Source organism: Gymnogyps californianus, chromosome 6 (assembly GCF_018139145.2).
Source record: "Gymnogyps californianus isolate 813 chromosome 6, ASM1813914v2, whole genome shotgun sequence".
Classification (NCBI taxonomy): domain Eukaryota; kingdom Metazoa; phylum Chordata; class Aves; order Accipitriformes; family Cathartidae; genus Gymnogyps; species Gymnogyps californianus.
The window spans coordinates 3,800,937-3,823,027 of NC_059476.1; the positions used below are offsets into that span (position 1 = coordinate 3,800,937).

General features: G+C 40.3%; 1 protein-coding gene across 1 annotated transcript in view; it reads left to right on the top strand.

The window, feature by feature from the left end:
- ADAM12 (ADAM metallopeptidase domain 12) overlaps positions 1-22,091 on the top strand; it is a 188,163-nt gene that overhangs the window by 126,461 nt on the left and 39,611 nt on the right. The window contains 3 exon segments of the mRNA XM_050898796.1: positions 1,429-1,598; positions 2,806-2,890; positions 8,870-9,018. Of these exon segments, the coding sequence (XP_050754753.1) occupies positions 1,429-1,598; positions 2,806-2,890; positions 8,870-9,018 (404 nt within the window).

Genomic DNA, 22,091 nt, shown 5'->3' on the forward strand with positions numbered 1-22,091 from the left:
GATGCATATATCTGTGGAAGCACTATTCCTAAGGAGATGTACAATTTAGCCCTAGGATTTTATTAACCTGGGAAGAGGGTGGGGATTATCACATATGGAACAGCCCATAGAAAAAGGATTATTTTGAGGAGGAATTTGGAGAACGAAGTCCTTTGCAGCAGCAAGGGATGGTCCATTCGTAAGGCCAACAAAGGGCCTGTGAAGATGCGGTCAATAAGATATACAGCCCAAGGAAGACGGCAGAATTAAAAATATGCAGTGCTTAAGGAAGCAGAAGTTGATGGCTGAGTGAGAGCAATAAGAAAGAGACATACACTGGGTTTTTTTGTATTTGAAGTAATTTCTTGACAAAAAACAATAAACGTTAAGAGTCCTCTACAGTTTTTTTTAACAAATTAAAGTTTATTTTTGTTGTGCTGTATGGCCAGAAAAAATTAGGAGTCCAGGAGTGAAATTATAACTGAGGGAGTCTTAATTTAGCTGAGAACTTATCAAGTGATACTTCAAGGACAATAACTCAAGGAGAAGCATTCTTGATTAAAAACAAGCTGCTGAAGACACCTTCACCTCTTCCATAATTGTCTTGCTGACTTATTACTGGAGGACAGGTGTTTATATGTTACCTGCTCAAAATTAATTTTGCATGTTATAATATATTTATGTTTCATGCTTAATTTATGCTCAGCAAATGCCAATGTTGTCCAAATGACTGTAATGGATATAAACAAGACAAAGATCTAGTCTATGTTTTTCTCAGACTGTCAGCCAAATCTGGACTTGATTGATTCTTGAATCCTTCTTCACATTAGTCTCACATTAGAAATGTTATCTCTGCTCCATTGCTAATGCTGCTTCAGCTCCCCTCTTGTAGCAACTGTGGCATTTACCAGTGGGATAATAGTGTATGTAGCCCACAGTGCTAAAATCACTTGTTTTTATCTGCTGTGAGCAAGACTCGATGACTCTGGCTAAATTTTCAGCTGCTGTTTTGAACCACAACTGTAGTAGAGCACAGCTGCCTCTACCTCTTGAATTGCATTGGTGCTGGTGATGGAGGGCAGCCGCGGAGAGAGTCATCTGCCACAGCAACAAGTTTGTTCAGAAGTGAAGGACATGCGAAGGTAGCTGCAGCGTTTCATCTTGAAGGAAGATACCAAACTTGAGTGGGACACAGAGAAGCAGCATATCTCTGGATGTCTTTGAATGCCTTATGGGTATTTAGTCAGGTCAGAACTGTTTTCTGTAAGTCATGGAAATATTTTGTCCGAGTCAGTCCTGTCAGGTGTTCACTTTTGCCCTGGAGAAGAGACCATTTAAGCCTCTGCAAGAAAGGTTCCTATGCACATTATGCTTCTGTTGAAATATTCTAATCCAATGTGGTCTAAAATGGGTTTGAGAGACGTGTTTCTATTTTTCTTTTCTCATTAGTTCTATAGGCCACTAAATATTCGAGTAGCCCTGGTTGGAGTGGAAGTATGGAATGACATGGATAAGTGTTCTATTTCTCAAGACCCTTTCACCAGCCTCCATGAGTTTCTGGACTGGAGAAAGCTAAAACTACTACCTCGTAAACCCCATGACAATGCACAGCTGATAAGGTAGATTTGACACTATATTTAATATCGGCCAGGATTTCAGTGATTTGAGAATAGCTGTACTGAATTCTTCCCCGGTTGCTAAGCTGTTGGGAGGAACATCTGTGTTCCTGAGGGTTTGTCTTTCCCCTCTGCAAACATGAAACATAAAAGCGTTTTGCAGAGCCCTTCAGCAGATGCTTCAGATTAATTTCCTTCCACAGCTCTGCAACAGCTCTATTACTTGTAGGCCTTTCCAGAATACAGCTCTTGTAGAAGTGTAGATATGTAATAAGGTGGTAAATACTTAGGGTATGAATTTACAAGCGGTTTAAGCTGGTCTCAGTCTAAATTGTTACTGAAAAAGGTAGTCCTGCCCTCACTCCAAAAGCAGAGCTAAGGAGGCACTAGGTGAAACCTCTTTGTTAGTAGAAAGACCTCAGTAAACTTTAAAATGCAGTCTAAATTGGGCAATTCGTTTGCATTTGTGACTTAAAAATTAAATCATACACATCTTTTACCCTGCTGCTGTTTCCTGGATTAACGTAATTGAGCAAACATGCTCAAAGTAAAAGCACTCTTAAAAAAAAAAACTGTAAGAGAAACACCTCTTTCTTGAACCAGGTATCATTTTGATCAATGAACCATTCTTTAGACTATACAGATAAACATACCTGATGTCTTAGTAATTAAAAGGAGCTCTTTACTCGTTATGTAGATATTCTTACGTTATCTGTGTAAGAATAGAGTGAGCCCTTCCAAACTGTCCCTCATGAGATATTTGATTACTCTCTGTGTATAATAATGCTTTTTTTGGAATGATTACATTCTAGGCTGTGTATTATAACAAGTAGCATATAAACTTCCCACTGCATTAAAATAACCCTTCTTTCAGCTAGAGACATTATTTTTATGTTTATATTTCTATTCACAACTTCAGTCAGGGAAAAAAGAAAGGAAAGAAGGGTCCTGTTACAGCAGTAGACCCAAAGGACGGTGATCAAATGGATCTTTCTCATAGCAGGGATGCTGTCATTGTCAGTTCGGCAAGTTGACATGACTAATCGGTGCTTTTCATTGTTTTAAACCTGCAAATGTCTGGAGCTGACACATTTGAAATGGGATCTTTGTTTGAGATTGGCAGAAATACAAGACTGGAAATAATAGGGCCGTATCTTGGCACTGAATGGTGATTCTGTGATTCTTCTTCTCCTTTCCCGCCCTCCTGCAGCGGGGTGTACTTCCAAGGGACTACCATTGGCATGGCGCCCATAATGAGCATGTGCACTGCAGAGCAGTCTGGAGGGGTCGTCATGGTAAGTGGTAAAAGCATGGGCCTTGAAACTGGCCCAACTGGTGTGACACAATCTCAAGTATTGTAGTACTGTATTCTGTACCAGAACATCAGCCCCATTTGTCCCATTTTCAGTCTCAATATTGTCTACATCTACATGCACATTGCTTGTAAATGATAGTTTCCATAGTGAAAAAAATCAAAATATTGCATTAAAATATAACATGACCTCTTTGCAAGAATCCTCTACTCCTCATTATCATTAAATCAGGTGCTGAGGTGCTGTGAAGGATGAGAACCAGAAGATATATTTGTTATGCACTTGGGTATAGTAGTGTTACAGCCAACAACAGTCTATCCTGAATCTTTTATTATATTGATTTTATTCTGTATTTACAGAGTTTCCTGTGTAAGGCCTTATTTTCCATCTTTGCAGCACAGTGGTATTATTACATTGCCAGACAACGAGAACAAACAATGGCAGCATTTATTCTACCTGAGCCTCTCTCAAAGATATATTACTGGTAATGCTGTTGTTAGATGCTAGACATGATGAACATACAAGTAAACATCTCAGCCAATCTCTGGAAGCAGTTCTGGAATATTTTCTTTCACAATTTTTTTTTTTTTTTAATTTTTAACTGTTTTGTGCGAAAGGAGGGGAAAGAAGTTTTGTGTTAATTAAGCTTTGCGATAGAAGTACTTTAAATAAAATTAGATGTGAACTCCCAGAGCTTGCAGGCCACTAGCAGGCTCAGCTGGTGGTGACCTCAGAGCTCAACTCCAGAGCAAGCCCTAAAAACCTCTTAGATATTCTCCGAGTTCAGCCTGCACGTGCTGAAAACCTTTGTGTTTCCTACAGCTTTGTCTAGACTTCCAGCACCTTAGGTGATGTGGTGGTTCTCTCCAGCTCTGCTGGACACCTCAGCTGCAGATCCCTACATAAATGAGGTGGGAGCTCAGGAACGCACAACGTTCAGAGTTTGCACGGTCTCAAAACTCCCAGTTCTTCAAAGCTTCATGGGGCTAGCCTGGAGCCTGGGACACTAAGGCTTTTGCTTCAAGCCAATCCACATAGCAGGGTAATCCCAGAGATAGAGCCCCTTGAAGCCCCTGCATTTCATTCCTTCTTAACTAGCGTGCAAGCTGAGGTTGTGTCGTGGTTTAACCCCAGCCAGCAACTCAGCACCACGCAGCCGCTTCCCCCTTCCCCCTCCCAGTGGGGTGAGGAGGAGGAAAGAGGGAAAAAAAAAGTAAAACTCGTGGGTTGAGATAAGAACAGTTTAATAACTAAAGTAAAATATAATACTAACAATAGTAATAATGAAATACAATAATAATAATAGTAATGAAAAGGAATATAACAAAAAGGAGGGGGAGGAAGGGAAAAAAACCAAACAAACAACAACAAAAGGAAAAAAACCACCAGTGATGCACAATGCACAATGCAATTGCTCACCACCCGCTGACCGATGCCCAGTTAGCTCCCGAGCCACGATCCGCCCTCCCAGTTAACTCTCCCCAGTTTATATACTGGGCATGACGTCATATGGTATGGAATACCCCTTTGGCCAGTTTGGGTCAGCTGTCCTGGCTGTGTCCCCTCCCAGCTTCTTGTGCCCCTCCAGCCTTCTTGCTGGCTGGGCATGAGAAGCTGAAAAATCCTTGACTTAGCATAAACACTACTTAGCTACAACTGAAAACATCAGTGTGTTATCAACATTCTTTTCCTACTAAACCCAAAACACAGCACTATACCAGCTACTAGGAAGAAAATTAACTCTGTCCTAGCCGAAACCAGGACAGGTTGGTCCACAATGCAGGGCTCCTTTGTGGTCTCTTGGACAAGTAGGCAAGAAGCCAAGCTGGGGTGATGTGTGCATTTGTGGAAGATGATGGTTCAGACTGGGAGGATTTACAAGGTGAGCCGGGAAGCTGAGGTATAGGAAAGAGTGGGAAGGAACAATCAAATCACATAATTTGGAGAAAGTCATGTCAATATAGAAAAGACAAAGGCTTCGGTCTCTTGGTAGCTTTAGAAGCTGAGTCTCTAATTGGAGTTTGTTACAGCTTTTCAGTGGGTACCTGGGGGATAGGTACAAAAGGAAAAGGAGGAAAAGAGGAAGAAAAAGCTGTAGGAGTCTCCCAGTGCACTTCTAAATCTTGGCAAAAGCATATATGAGGCAGACAGCCCCATTGTATCCATTTCACCCTCAGGCCAGCAGTCACTGCTTTGGCTTTATCTGCAGTCAGAGATGTCCTTAATGATGACTTTTTTGTCCTTTTAATTTTTAGCATAAGCTTTAAAATATGCTACAGTGTGTTTTACTGCAAAGTCAGTCCTCTTCGCTCTGGAAACTGTCATTTTAAACAGAAACAACAAAAAATAGTTCATTCCAGTAACAAGAAAACAAGAATCAGCATTTCTTTAAAGTGCTCTCAGGGCTCTGATAGAGGAGATACTGGTTTATATGTCCAGGAGAAACCCAGTGTCTGTGTATGAATCGTGGGCCAAGCTGCAGCTTCAGTTGTGCAGGGGTGTGCGATGTTTCCCCGAGACTCCCACCTCAGTGAATTGAAACTTTTGAGGTGCAAATTAACTCGAGGCTTGCACAGCATAACTAGAAATGTTTTCCAGTTCTTTAAGCAAACCCTCAAAAAGGAGCCAAATCCAAAACAAGCAAACACTCACCCCCAAAACCCAAATGGGCAGCTGCCCGACCTTCCCCCCCAGTTAACAAAGGCTAATTCAGGTGTATACAAAAAAAGTTTTTATATATACCAGTACCTACAGAAGAAAGCTCTAAATTTGGAAGAGATGAAAATGAAAGAATGAATAACTGTTAACCTGGGAGGTTATAGTGCTCAAATGTCTCAGCACCGGGCAACTGAACATTTGGCCATCCTTATAATTCAGCCAACCTCTTACCCATCCCACCCCAAACACTCAATATTAAAATACTAAAAAGCTCCCACACTCTCAAAACTGATCTGAAAGAAGAGACAATGGCGAGATTGCATGAGAAATAAGACTTGAATACAAAAAGTCACCCTTGTATGATCTGATTTTCCTGACTGTTTTTGCAGTTACTTAGCTCTACTATATGATCTAAATTCCTCTGTCATGCCTCCCCGAGAACCTGCCCCTCTCTGCTTTTATATAGGGCTGAATTCTCTCAGTGGTAGGTGACACCCTGTCCCCCACTAATTTTAAGAGAAACTCAAAGCGGGGAGAGCTGGCATCTGAGTATGAGAAGTTTTTGGTGTATCAAGAGCATGATAATTTTATTTTACTGTGATGATTCTGTTGTGTTTAGAAAGACCAAACAAAAGTTGACATTAAAGCAAGTCTTTGACGCATGATTCAGTCTTCATTCTGTTTCAAAAGATTGCCCACTAAATTCATGGTTTTAAAAGTAAAATATTGCTGCGTTGCTGTAATGTAATGTAGTATTCTCACTCATGTCAAATTTCTATTGACTTTAGTGGGAAGTTACGCTAAATGCCAAGTGTGGAACTGAGGCGCTTACTTACATTTCAGTGAATTGCTTAAATGAAATAAAAGTGTGTTTCAGGAAACTTATTCCTAGAACTGAGCGAAACTGCATGGAAAGTACCAGGATTGGGGCATTTGCCTGTTCTAGCTGTAGGTGACAGTATTTTATTATTACAATTTGATCTGAAGCTCAGTGGAATGAAGCAGAGTTCAGCTGAAAGCAGCTGCGTGTTTTGTGCAACAGCTTATAATGTCTTAACGGTAGATGGTTGCTTATTCAGTGGTTGTGAAACTGTTTGGTAATGACTTTTACTGCTCAAGTTAATTTTAAAAGACCCTGGTGGAATACATCAAAGTCACATTGCTATTCATTTCTTTAGTCCTTGTGACACTTAAATGGTCTCAGTATCAAATGGGACATGTCACTGTTTGTTTTGATAATCTTCATTTATGCTGTCTTCAAATAACCTCTTTTGCTGAGACATCACATTCCTTGTTTTAAAAACCCTCTCTAGAAACTGATAAAACTGCATTCCAAGTGGATCTGAGCAAGTAATGAGAACCGCATGGGCTGTAATAATTGTTTGCCTATTCAAGACCCAAATTACACTTCAGATCATTTACTGCTCTAGTTCTGGAGTGGACTGTGTGAATTCTTGTTTTTATTCTTAATTGCCAGCATTAGAGCTGTTCAGATAAATATAATCTCTGTTCAGTAAGTAGAAGAGATACTGGCAAAACAAGGAAAAACTGAGCTCAGTTTGTTGTCTGTCTAAGTAGCTCAAAGCTTAGAGGAGTTTCTGTCTTGACCACATAGCCCTGATTTCACGGCATCACTCCAATGTGTCACTGGTAAATCATATGGAATTATTTCATTGTTTTCTTAATCTTCAGTCCTGGATTGTTTTCCAGTTGAGTGAGAGGTTGTGCTCTTTTTATGATATCAGGTTCGATTACATTGAATTTTCTAAGTATTTCATAAATTACTATGAATACAAAGATAAATCAATCTGTATGTGACTAGAGTCTACATAAGACATCTCCATATGTAGGCATTGTGCCGGAGTATATATTTTCTCGATTATTGCAGATTATTTTGCTGCATTGGTTTACTCTGTTGTTTCTTTTACTAGGATAGGTTGTACAGCTTCTTTGAGCAAACAGGCATCCTAGAATATAACTGCACACAAACTGGCTGTTATGTTAGCCACAAGATTTTTATATTAAAATTCTAAAATTCAGGAAAAGCTAAAAAGAGATCCTTTGTTAAAAGATAAAATTCTTTTGAGTTTATTCCAAATGCAGAAGGAGTAGTTTCTTGTTTTCAGAATGGCTGTATTCTTTTTGATTTTGTTTTCTGTTTGAGAAATGATTTACTAAAAATATTAGCACAGACAGATGAAAGAAGAAACTCTTAAATCTACCCCAAGTCACATACTAAGGGCTTCATTAATATATAGCTAATGTTTTAGACCGTTTTACCTTTCACTTCTTTTTAGTCTGAAGGTTGGCTCAGATGATACTAAAAGAGTTCTTTAAACTGAAAATATTCATATATGCTTTTAGAGCAGGCAGCTGTACATAGTAATTCCATTTACTGACTGATAAATAGTGGATCATGCATTTATATTACATGTTTATGCCTTTAGGGAAAGCTTTCATATGAGTACAGTGGATTTTTTTTTTTGTCCCTCAAGGAAAATGATCGATGTGGAAAGGTCTCTTACTTGTGGTTAAGCCAAAACATCGGTCTGATCAGCAGCCTGTAATCAGATCACGCAGTGAATTTCTCAGAAACAATTGTCCCAAAAATCAGCGTTTCAACGAGGATTAGTGTTAATATTTCATTTTGACACTTGCAACATTTAGAATATTCACAGGTGTTAATAAGAGGCCATCGAAGGTTTCGACTCGCTTTGTCCTTTCATTTTAAAAAGGAGGTTTTCAAAGGTACTTGGTTTTTCTTACAAGGCTTGTGAAATCTTGGACTTTCTGATATTAAAGAAACAGTCTGAAGAATATTAAATAGACCGAGTGGAGTCTCTTGCTGCATTTGTAATTTACCTCCTGACATGAAGGATCTTCTCACTTTTCCCTCATCACGCTCATCCTCACCCATAAATGATTACCCTTTCCAACACTCCACATCTGGGTGACTGTTTTCTGCCACTGCCATGTCTTGGGAGCTTGGGGGATTTATTGAGCAGGGGAATTTTAAGCCCTAAATAAAGAGATGGCCCAGATGTTCAAAGCTGCCAAATGGTCTCTAATGTCTAATGTGCTGGGGAAACTGGGTGGCCAGGACAGATAGGCTGTCCTGAAGTTCCCAGTCTGCACTTGCTATATGTGGATGAATTTAAATTGTGTCCATTTAACAACAGTGTAAATACAGCTGATAAGTTTATAAAACATTTCAAAGGACGGGCAATAGGACCTTAGAGGGGGAATGTGTATTTTGAATTGTTCTTGTATGTTGACTTGACTAGTTCTTTTGGTTTTTTTAAGGATCACTCAGAAAACCCTCTAGGTGCAGCAGTCACGCTGGCTCATGAACTGGGACACAATTTTGGAATGAATCACGATACATTGGAGAGGGGCTGTAACTGCAAAGCATCTACCGATAAAGGAGGTTGCATCATGAACCCCTCTACTGGGTAAGTGCGAGGGTAAGCACTGGCAAGTTACAGTTAGAGTGGAAAATTTTTAGTTCCATTTTGTGTCTCAGGAGCATTTAAAGGGAAAAAAGAAAAACCTTTTCAACACCTGTCAAATCTTCTCACAGTTATCCCCCTCGAGCTGAAACAATTAAACTTGTTATCAGAGCACCACATGTACCATTGTACCTTTCTATTTCCATGTTACCAGTGTGAGAGACAAAAATGCTGTAAGCAACTGGTTAATTTAAAAAAAAAAAAAAAAGCCAAACTGCATTGCAAGTGTTGAATCAGAATTTTACCTTCTCTCACCTTGCCAACTGATTATCAGTCATAATAGGAAATGAGCAGCATCCCAAGGCCAAGAGTAAGACGAATGTGTAGGAAATAAAGTGATGCAGGAAATATATTCTTAGACTCTCTGTAAAGCCTTTGTCTTGTGCAGGGAAGGTTTTTAGTTTTGCACAAACTTTTGCATTTCACCCCTTGTTGTAAGTGTGTAGCAGTTTTAGCATGTGAGCAAATTAAATCTGTAAGGTCAGTGGGGTCAGGGCTTTTCAGTGGCCAGAGGGGGATCTTCCAAGGAAAGATATAAGACACTGTAGGAAACAAAGCCAGTGAACCCATGGTCATCTCTCTGAGTCAGTGCCGAACAGTTACTCCGCTGATGATAAAGGCACTATGTCAACGGAGAAGACTGGTGTTCTTGTAGACACAAAAAGTACAGGCACCAGGGTAACTAGTTACAGCTTGCTTCTCTATATTTTAAAGTACTGTTAGAAACTGAACAATATAATGAATGAGTTCTCCATGTCCATATTCAGACAAGAACTGATAGGATTAAATTGGAGTAAGAGAGAGTAGATTTACCAAGCTTTCTGATGGTAAGTGATGTGCTGGACCAGACTGCCTGCAGAAATGTTACTGCCTGTGACTGGAAGCTGGTAAGAACCAGCCGGACTAATATCTGTCAGCAGTGTCTTGTAGGTACAGCTGGATTTGCCTTAGGGCACGAGGATGGTCTAGATGATCTTCTGTGTCTCTTCCAGCTCCAGCATTCTCTGTGTGCGCTTCAACTTCAGCTGTTGCTTAAAAATCTCTTCTGGGAATTGTGATCAGCTCAACCTCTGCCTTCTCCGAGACCGCATGTTTCTGGGAAAGAAGGAGAGCAAGCTGGGAGAGGCCAGGGAGTGTTGGGCAGGATTGCTCCCTGCTGGTCAGCCTAACAGCAGCCTTGGCGTTTCTTCAAAGGCATGCTGTCACCCTGCTTCAAGGCAGAAAAAGGGATTCTGGCCAGAGGCCAAGCACAGCAAGTTAAGACACAAACAAAAGAGAGTTGTGTGTGTGGAGGAGAATGAGAGTGATTTCTACAGTTCTACTTGGCTCTTCTAAAACAATAGGTAGTAAATATCCATATGGAATTGCATTCTGCAGCGTGTCAATGCTCGTATGCACACTGTGAAAACAAACTCAGATTCGAAACAGGGCTCTGAGGTGAGGTGATGTGATAGCTGGTAGGCAGTGGGCAGACAGGTCTGGGCTTTGAGCTCTGAGCTCCTGAAAGACGCGTGCAAGCTTTAGTCATCTCAGCCAAGTTACTGGTTGAGCATCCAGTTACTCCACTTTTGGAAATAAATGCAGGAGATGCTCTCAGGACAGAAATTTCTCGACACTTTCTGAACTCATCTTGTGAAGGTATCTCTAACGTGAGATTAGATAGCTCTTCCCTGGTTCTGCCTTCTGCACCAGAGTCCTTTGGGTGTATCTGAAGCTGTCCTCTGTGCTGGATATGCCAGTCCAGACACTTGGCTCTGGGTTGGCTCAGGGCATGGACAGAGCAAGGTTGTACCCGCTCAGCGTATTCCTCGGATATGAGTCCAAGCAGCTCAGCTCACTTTATGTTGGGGTTTCTGTAGCACCTTACAGGTTAAAGGCTGTGCTTCCTTCAGCAACGCCGTGCCCAGCTCCAGCACCCCCCAGGTCTGACCGTTTGGGGAGGGGGCAATCAGGTACACTTCAGCTTTGTAACGCTCTCTTTGGATTTTTACCAAACTTTATACACAACTTGTGCCTGAGGAAGAGTTGTGGCATTCACAGAACCGAGTAGGCTGTTTTGTTTGCAGTGATTATTGATTTATAAATGGAAATGTTAACATCAGGTTTATAGCCTTAGGCTTTACCTTCATACTGTGCTGTCTATCTGTAATAAGTATTCTGGGACAATACTTTACGCCTTAAGCCAAACTGCATTTTACCAATTTAAAATTAATACTTTGAATATTTACCCAACATCTGACCAACAGTAGTATTCCTCTGAGCACCATTATTCAAAGAACACTGAAGAGTTTTCAGCTCTGGAGGTACGTGTCTGTTAAGGGAAGGCCAAATTTGTATTCCCTACCTGAAATGCATTCTTAGACTAGCAAAAACATCAAAACAAAGAGCATCCCAGGGAAGCCACGTACATTTAGAGAGACAGCGTGCTCTCTCAGTATACTCATTGGCACTCACTCTGTGGTCTTCTAATTTCTGTTGGTTTAAGGTAGATTTAACAAGTGCAAGAACAAAAAAAATCTTTGGGCTGAAGGTAGTGTAAAAAGTACAAGCCCCTGAGAAGTCCTTATCTGATATCTAAAAAGAATAGGAAATATCTGGGTTATAACGGAAAGGCCTCTGTAAACTTAACTTTGGAGTCATTTGTGTGGTTGTGCAGCAAAAGGGAATGTTTTAAGGCTTTTTACTTAAAAGTGATTACATTAATTATTGCCATTTCTTTCAGTTCTTATGTTTCAGTCTTAGAAGAGGTCTTGGAAATTACTTCTTGGTGGAAAAAAATCTCCAGGGATCAGCGTGAAATTTAAACTCTGTTGGATATAGCTTTTACTCTTAAAAGATACCAGCAAGATGTGTACCACTTGTGTGTAAGCTACAAATGCCTTAAAGACCCGCTACTTTAGCAAAATATATTTTGTATAACATGGAATTAAGCATATAAAGTCTAAAATTTGTGGCACTCCAGCCCTTTTAGAGATTCAAATATCTGCTATGGAAATCATATAAATCCCACTGTAGAAGTTTGGGGGGTTGCTATAAAAATAGTATCAATAAGGAAATATTTAATACTGACAGATAGTTGTCTTTTTTATGCATATGTTTTAATGATAGTCCTCCAGTTCTTTTAGATTGTTTTGACCACAGACTGTTGCAAGTGAAAAAGAAGGATGTAAGGAGTCTTAAAGAGATTTGCAAATCTTTTTACTGAGATCGAAGTATCTGAAAACTAAGGGACTTGGCTGAGCCAGTGAGGCCATTTCAGTATTCCACATGTTTTCCAAGTATCTCCCTAAAGTTTCCACTCTTAGGAGTGAAAATATTTTTCCTGACAGCTAGATAAATACAGAAGAGTTCTAGTGAAATCCAAGGCATTAGTCTAGATTTATACCACTGCAACTACAAGCAGAATTTAGCACAAACTGCAGAGCAAAATTATGCCAATTAGCAGTGCTTGTTTATTTAATAATTTTGGAAATGCACTTGTTATGTGCTCCTTCATCAAAATTGAGCACAGGTATCTCCATGGGGGTTGAAATCGGGTGAGTTCCCCCAAAGTAGTTGAAAGCTTAAGAATTCATATACGCTTGAAATTTCTTACCAGCCTTAAGGGAAGGAAAATTTTTATAGTTGGTCTTCTCCCCTCCTGTAAACCCAAGGGTTTATACTTCCCCTCACTCACATGTCTGCATCCTTGCCAATAGCATGCTCTTCTAGTTTATATATAGGTGACTTACTTACACAAATAACTTGTCATCAGGGAAGCTGAGTATACTGGAAACATGTTCCTCCTTCCCTCTTACAGAAAGTACTCCTTGATGCCTTTCCATTTCCGCCCCCACCCCAGTTTAGGTGTTAATGCGAGACCAGGAATCCACTGAGGACAGCTAGTTTTACCAAGCTCCTTCAGATGCTGATCCTACTGCAGTCTCCATCCCTTTGTGGAGTCCCATGACTTGCTATAATGAAAGCTTCTTTCATTGTCCTCTCGCAGAAGTGTATTGCTCTTACCAGGATCATTTCTTGTTGCTGCATCATCCCAGCCATGGCTAATTGAAATGCCAGGCAGGCTCCTAGGATAGAGCCATTTGTTTCATCTCTCTTTGCACTTCCATAGACAGAAGCAGGCTTTCACCATGCTGATAGAAAAGAGGATGACGGGAAAAGGACTGCTTTGTAGTCTCTCCTCCAGTCCCCTTTGCGTCTGGCTATGGGAATGATAGAGATTTTTCTCCAGGTCTGTCCTACTGCGCACACCCCATTTCGTTCGCTATCCATGTATTGTGAGATGAAATACCTCACATTGACCTGGAAGGGTGCATGCTTTAACCATAGGCTGAAAGCTGTCTTTACAGCTATAAATCATGGGGGGCTTTTACACACCCGTTCAGCAGACCCCACTTACCCCATGGCACTGAACCTACAAATGGAAAATGCAACCAGCTTGGAGTTTGTCCCTGCAAACAAGTACAATAGTAAGAAGGCAGGAAGGGTTTGTGCTGAGGAACCGTGATGGTGTCTGCAAGGGCCTGCCTTCCAATGGCCTTGAACTCCAGCATCAAGCACTGTCACTTTGTGTCCAGTCTTCCAAATCCTACTGCACATCAAGCACAGCCTGGCAGCAGGTCACGTAAGTCTACTTCGACTCTTATTTCTACCTTGGCTGTAAATTGCTTCTCCTCAAAGACCATGATGAAGAAAAGATTAAATAAATGCAAAATAGTTTAAAATAACAAATCGTTAAGAAAGAAAAATACTGCATGGGCTATTGTTTCAAGACCTGAAACAAGTGGTATATATTTCAGAAGTGCAAAACCTGATGTGTGAGAGGCATGGCCATTGCTATTCGCTCAATAGACTTTTGAATGAAAGAATATCTCTTCAGAAACTTTTATTTTAATCTAGGTCCCTGGTAGACCTGTTTTTTCTCTGTTCCAAGAGTTCCAAGGCATATGCTGGTTTGCATCCCAGTGATGGCACAAAACGTTAGGGACAGAAAGCCATTTGGTGCCACGCAGGAAGGTCTGGGCCAGGAACATAAACAAGGAAGCAGCTTCTCTATGATAATTTCTCCGCACAACAACTCCTCTTTGTCATGTTCTTTTTAGTGTGATGTTTCTTTTGAAAAGTCAAAGAATTAATTGAATTCCTCTATGCCTGCCTTTTTTTTTTCCCGTTCTTGTCTTGGATCTTGGGTTACCATTTCCATTTTCACAGCTAGAATTTAAAGTCAGTATATCTTTCTGATTCAGTCAGATTTTAAATTCAATTTACTCAGATAAATATGACTGCATATGTTACAGGGAAGCGGAGCTTGGACTGCGACACTGTGACTTCGTGCTGGTGGAAATGCCTGTGTTTCGCCTGTGCTGCAGGATAGCTTGGGGCTCTGCTCCAGCCAGGGGACTGGGTTTTGTGTAGTGCTCATAAGTGAAGAGAAAGGAGAAATGGAATCGAGATCACTTCTTTAACCTCTCAACTACTGATAATCATTTTAGAGGATTTTTATGGAACTGTGCCTCTCGGTAGAAAATAACAGCTAATTTTGAGTAATTGCCTTTCAGTACACAATTTCACTTTAATTATTGAGGTTTTGGAGGCAGGGTTTGGGGGAGGAGAACAATTAGAAACACAGAAAGAGCACATAGTATAAATTGTAGAAAGTATGTAGAAAAATACTGGTTCATTTACTGTTGACATTTGGAGAAGACTTTTTTTTTTAACTAATCCACATCAATTTTTTAACACCCACTGTAATCAGTATGTTTTTAAGTAAAATTGAAACCTTTATGTTAGAATTAAAACAGATAGCCAATGGGAAGCTGCTTATTTGTAAATGAGAGTGAGAGCAAAATACGATCTGTTAAGAATCAGCTGAGTGACAGTCCCAAATTAAACTAATTGACTCAATCTAAGTACTGCTGAGGAGAAATGGGGAAAAATTAAAGATGGGAAGGACTATCAGGTGGGCTTCTTCTAGATACCACTGAAAAAGAGCATTGGTATGTAATATATTTTAATTCCCTCTAGGAACAATTAGGTATTCTGCACTGAACACTGAGTACGTTAGTTACTATTAAGGCTAAATAAAATATTTGATTTAATAGCGTTTTTCCTGAGGAATAGTACCAGATGTGTATGAATAGCTAAAAAGTGACACCAAGCAAGACCATGAGTTGCACAGAAGATATCATAACTGTGGACATTCCCGTTTGCCCCATTGGTGATAAGCTGGTCCATAGGTTCATTATACAAGTGGCCCAGGCATCCAAGGATTAGGTTAGGAAACATTTTTTCTTTATTGCATGTTACAGGCCCATTCCCAACTGTTTTGAAAGCGTAGTGCTATATGATCTGGGAGAAGCAGCTATGCTTGAAAGGTAGCTTTCCTGCAAGTGAGAAACAGTTATATTTGACACTTTCCTTTTATGTTTTAACTTCAGTGGCCAAGGGGAGGTGCGTTACACTTCAGTTTGTGTCATTTATAGCATCCATTTCTGCTGGCAAAGAAAAATTGGTTTTATTGGCTACCCTCTATTGACAGCCCTCTGTGGTAGTAAGTATATTATCAGAGACATCTAAAATAGCTATTTCTTTGCTTTCTCCTCTTCCCCCCATCCCCATTTCATGCTACTTTCACATTGTTGAAGGTCTTATTTTGTTTTGTTTCCTGATTTTCCTAGCATAAATGCTCTGATTCAGATTCTGCAGTGCTCAGACTTTTAAGATTTCTCCAGTGTTCATGCTCAATGTAAGGGTAGGGCTAGTAGAAGTTTTAGCACTCGCATGTAGCTAGTATTTCAGGAGTCCAGCAATCAGTATGCTCCCTCTACCCCAAACTGCTGGGGTCTAAGGGTGTTTCTGGAAATGCTCCCCAGAGCCACTGAGGTGTCACAACTTGGATTAGGTATTTGTTCTCTCTATTAAAGTAAAATTAAACGGTAGGTCACGGGCATGTGAGTTATAGAATCTATGTACAGGGTCTCTATCCGAAAGCCATCAGATATTTCTGATTATCACATCACACCCACAGCAAACACCATGAAATATGGATTTGGGCAGAGAAATTGGCCTGTGGATCTAAACCCCAACCTGATTTGCTCCTGTGCTGCAGTTTACTTCCAGCTCTGGTGAACTGGAATAGCGTTTTGTGGGGCTACGTGATAATCCAGATGATGGAAATCATCCAAGTTAAAAAAAAGCAAGGCCTGTGGGGGCAGAAGAACGTGTACTAATGAGGATTATTTAGTGATCTGTCCGGCAGTTCAGGCGCACAGTTATCCCAGTGCAACTGGGGTAACTGTGAACAGCAGGATTGGGTCAGGGTGAGGAGATGCTCAGCAGCTTCTTTGTCTGCCTTCACCACCCAGGGCAGCATGTGGGGGAACAGCACCCTGTCATTAAAGTGTGTTACACAACCGATGTCCTTCGATGGTGCTGAAGGTCTGTTCTTCCCTCATGTATCACCCATTACCATTAATGAGATTTAGGATTGCACATCAAAAGGCAGCTAGTAACAGTAATGCTGATTTTATAATGCATAAACATATATTTGCATGATAGATGGGAGGCTGATGTCTCCGGGAGAACCCATTTTGCTCAGTAGGGCTGACTCTCAAAGGCTTTTGTGGGGAGCCTTGTAATTTTGTCATCTGCTTTTGTTTGATTTTTGTTTTTAAACTGCCAAACAAAAAAAATATATTTAACTACATTATTAAAATGTAGTTAAATAAATAAACCATAGTTAAAATCTATTAAGGACAAGTTAGGAAAGTACTAATCATATGTGTCATTTACTGTATTAGGTATTAGTTTCAATCACGTTTCTTCTGTTTGAAAAATGATCTGAAGGAAGCAGGATATAAGGTCACCTTGATTTTGGTTATTCAAACTCTGAACCGGAGTCTACCAAACTGGGCTCTGAAAACATACACCCTCCAGAGATTTCCAGCACGCTAGCTTCGGGAGGCAGTCAGGTATGCCATGAAAACAGCATCTTGGCTTTGGTACCAAATCAACTTGAAGGGAAAACCACTTATTCCAACACTTCACAAGGTAAAAAAAAAAAAAAAGGAAAAAAATTTCAAAAAGCTAAAAAAAAAAAAGTCAAAAGGTCATGCTAGAAATGGGACAGAAATCAGAAATACAGTGTGGGAAAGGACACTTTAATTTACTGACTGGTTCTCTTTTCTTCTTTCTAGACATCTCGCAGCATTTTGTAGCTGCAGAGCTGTTAAACGTTAATCAAACCGTTATTAGTTAGCACAGTATTTCCTGACCCCTCTCAGTTTGTTTTCAGCTGTACAGACCTCACTTTGCATTTTTCAGTCTGGCAGCTTAGAGACATTAAACTGTGGAGTCAGCAGAACTATCTGGAATTACCTCTGTTACAATTTGAAGAAAATGAAATTATCTTTAAGATGTAAACAGTTTCTAATTAAACTCTGAAGCTGTTTATGTTTCCAAACCAATCTGAGCTGAGCTCTGCACAAAGACAGACTTCTTTGTTGTCTTTTTCTTTTTTTAATAAAGTTGATATACTGATGTAATAAATTGCTTGTGACAGAGCTAGGTCTGTTGTGCCAGCAGTGCGACTGCTTTTTCAAAAAAACTTAAGCAACATATCCCTATGCCCTAGTAATTTAGCACATTGCATTCTGGTCCTTCCTTTAGTAGGAAACAGCCACGAGATTACAGAATAGATTTATGTCAGTCTTTCACTTAACTCCAAGTAGCCCCGTGTTTGCCGTGCATTTGGCATTCCTTTTTGTTAATAATTTCCGTACATTGCAGATACATTTAATTGTTGTGGTAAGTAAGATCTGCGTTCAACCGGTTAGCGTTGGTTGAAATACATTGCACGTTTCCCAGTCCTTTACAGGAGTGGGTCACTGTTAACAATTAGCACACGGGCAGGTCTTTAAAAAAAAAGATATTGCTTTTTATTTGAGTTTAGTCTTTCACATTTCAGTAGATGTGCTGTTAGAAGTGAAAATATTTGGCTTTTCTGGTATATTCTAGAGGAGAACTCGTACAGATTTACAGCACGCATTTTCTGTAAGTGAAGCTGACAAGGAGAGAGGTTACTTCTCAAATGAAAACACATTTTACTTCTGGTGTGATTATTTATAGCAGATACTTAAGGACAAGTCGTGGTTTCTACTATGTGATGTATCCAGAATGGGTACAGGTTTACTGGCTTGGATGCTGGTATGTGAGAGCTCAGCTGCATTTTGTCTTGTCGGTGTAATATCCATAGAAAATATAGCTCTGTAAGGGACATTTTTCTCCTGCAGTACTGCTATTGCCATGACCCATGAGAACAAATCATATAAGGGCATTTCCCTTTATCTTAGCTTTCTGTTTCGTCAAAAAAACTTTTCAACCTGCAGGGATAAATCTGTAGTGCAGTGCATGGAGAATTAAGCACACAATGTCCAGTTTTAATTGGTGTTAATGAATTCCAAATTCCCAGAGTATAAATGGAAACATACCTTAAAGGGCATATTCTTAAGGTCACATGAACGCTCCTTTTTGACCACGTGTTGTATGCCCTGAAGCACTTTAAGGAATTGATGTTGACTTGGAAGGCTGAATCGCTGTAATTAAATGATGCCTACAGCTGCATTTGCCGCAGTTGTCATGGGAATCACAGACTCTTTTGTGCCTGGGATAGATGTGCAAAATGTTTAAAATTCAGAGAGGGAAGATGTCCATTTTACCCCAACAATTGCTTCCTGCAAAGTCATTCTTGTTCTTTTCTAACGTCAAAGCCTGTTACAAAGTCCCGAATGCATTTACTGTGAGATTCTTGTGGCAGAAATGCAGGAAGGCTCCTTTCCAGCTTTTTAAAACTGAATGGCACAGCCCCAGTGGTAAGATGAAGATAAGCAACCACCTATTTTAGTGTAAAGTCACTGAAAATAAAGAGGTGAAATAATAACTTTGGTGTCCTAGGGAGCCTTTCTGGCTGCTTCTAACGTAGCATGGAAATTGCGTTCATCTTCATCATTGATGTTCTCCTGGCAGCTGACCAGCGCTAGATGTAAAATCCAGGCTCCCTCAAAGTTGGTAGGAAAGCTCCTGTGGACTTCAATAAGGCCAGGATTTCATCAGGATACCTATGGACTCCTTTGCATTTCTCAGAAGCCTTTCATTCCTGTGAGTGAGAGTTTTAATTTGCTCGCTTAAGGATCCCTAAGTCTCAGATCATGGCTGGATCCATTCTTTTCTCATGGCTTGACATAATGATTACATACAATGTTGCTACTAATTAGTTTATTTTCCTTGTTCAAGCTCTGTGAAAAAGAAAAGGGAAGCTAGAAAAAGTGATTCATTGTTATTTTATATTTATGAAATTTTTTTGAAAGAATTCCACTTCCATTTGTCTGAGGTGATTTAGACGATATGGGATAAACTGCTTTTTTCTCCGTGCTTATCTTGTAGCAGAAGAAGGGAAGGTGGAAATGCTGGGGGAATGCAGCCTGATTTCTGGCACTGTTATGCCTCACTTATCTTTCCTTTGGATCTTCTAAAAGAAAAAAAAAATTGAGCCATGCCGCTTGCAAGCCAGATACTCCTGTCTTGAAATCCTGATTTATTAAGAGACCAGGTAGTACAGATGTTAAGTGAAATCAATATGAGCCTGTCCCCCAGGCATATATTCTTTCCAGCTTTTTTCAGGGCTCAGACATTTTTCTCTAGCACCCATGTCTCGCCGACGGGCATTTCCATAAGCTTCATTCTCTCAGTGCTTCTGCTACTGCTCTTCCCAGTGGGCAGCTTCTTCATGTGCTTTGTCGAGAGGGCTGCTTCCCAGATCTCTTCGCCCTGGCCTGGGTTCCTCCTTGCGGGATTTCGCCCTCCTTGGAGTCCTCTTCCCTTAACTTGCTGTCATTTGATCTTCTCACCTGAGGTACAGGCTCATCCTCGCCCAAATCCATCTGCTGAGGGCAAGTACCCACAGTATGGCAGGTCTTTAAATCAAGCTGGTCACACTGATCACAACATCGGCTGGGAGGATAACCATGTATGCTTCTTTCATTCTTTAGGGTGCAGTATATCACGAGTTGTGTTTAGGATACACACAGGCAGGACAGGAGCTTGTACTGGTGAAAGGAGGAAACGTTCATAAATAAATCTCATGGGTTGATTTTTCTGTATTACACTTTGGGTTTGATATTCCTTTTTGTTTGGTCTGCTTTGGTTTTTGAAAAATTATTTTGTTCTTCTCCCTCACCCAAGCGCTCTCTCTATAAAGTGATCCTCTCAAAACCGAGTTCCCAAAGTCAGATTTTTTTTTTCTCCCAATCTGCTCCTGACCCATTTAAAAACAATTCCAAGGTTTTTCCAGGGGGAAAATCAGACTGTAACTGCCTAAAACAAAAGCTGATTGTAAAATCATGTTGGGAACTAAATGAAGTGTCATCATGATGTAGCGCTGCCCTAGCATTTCAAGCCAGGTCAAACGGTGCCTTTTATCTAACCAGAAATCAGTAGGACGTTGATCTTCAGCAAGGTACTTTGAGCAACGGGACGGACCATTTGTCTTTATTTGCTTGTCATGTGCTGAGGATGTTGCGTTTTGTGTGACAAATTTAAACACAGCGCTTTCTGGTTGTGCTTCTTATCTACAGTTTCCTTCGTTGCTGGCAACTGCTGGCAGGCACGGTACGCCTGCTGCCGTGCTTTTCTTGAGCCTGGGACCAGACCTGACCTGGCCTTTCCATCCCTCCCTCTGCTATTTGTTGCTTTTTTACTTTTACTGTAGTCAGCATTGGATTAACCTCAAATTGTAAGTAGTAGATTGTGAAACCTGAACTCTCAGCAACCCAGCAAATTTTTATTAATGAGGTAGTGGTCTAAAAGGAAACAGAGCAAAAGATGAGCCAGAGGCAAATTCAAACTGATTATAGCTACTTCCCTTGGCTGTCTGGTTTCCAACAGGAAGAACAGTTGTCTGAATTCAATTCCCAGAGAGTTTTTGCAATGCAGATAACTCCAGCATATAGTCAGAATACTGTCAGGATTGATAAATTGGTTTAGTATTGCTTCACCCCCAGAACACAGAAAGGAAAGTTACAATAGGCCTCTCAACAAGAAAAAACTTCTCTGACCATACATTTGTCAAAGTAAAAATAACTGCTAATAATGTTTTATTTGGCAGTTTTGTGACTGCAGAAATATCAAGCCATGACAGTGTATACTGTATAAAGCCATTAAGTGTTGTTCCTTTGCAGAAAGTACTTCTCTGAACCATCCAGCCGTTTGTTTCATCGCTGCTTTCTGCCCTGAAGTCCCACATTCAGTATTATAAATCTGCCTTTTTGAATATTTCAGGTAGTTAAGTTTTCACCTTCAGTTTAATGGGAGAGGTCAAGTCTCAGCTGAGGCTACGACAATCCAGTCTAGGCACCTGAAGTGAGATTACTTGAATGCATTCTGGGAATCTGCACTATCCCTAGGGCCAAATTAAAATGAACCTAAAGCATTTGTGTGTGAAGTTTAAACATTTACTTGGAAAGACTTTCTTTTCAATAACCCTGGAAATTTCATTGTAGCACAACAAGCCATTGCCACTACGCATCAATTAAATTAACCACTAGTGTGACACATTCACAGTCATTTATTGGAAGTGTAAAAACTACCATGTAGTGAACATGACAAAAGCTGTAGGAGAAATCTAGGCTTCTTTTTAAATCACTGACCATGAACTCAGACAGCAAGAGCTTTGATGTCATGTATAACTACATGGCCCAGTTCCGTGCTCTACTTTATTGATGCTCTAGGGATTAAAACTATAAAAGAGGAGCAAGAGAGTGAAAAATAGGCTAGAAAAATAAGTATGAGTTGTCAGACATCTAGTGCCTTTTGAAGCAAACTTCCCGTATCAATACTTCATATATATATATAAAACCACTCTGCATTTTTAGCTGAATCCTTCCCACACTGCCGAAAAAGGTGTGCCCCATCAGCTCTGGGACTGGTGTCTTGTACAAAGCTCTATCATGTGCCGCTTGCAA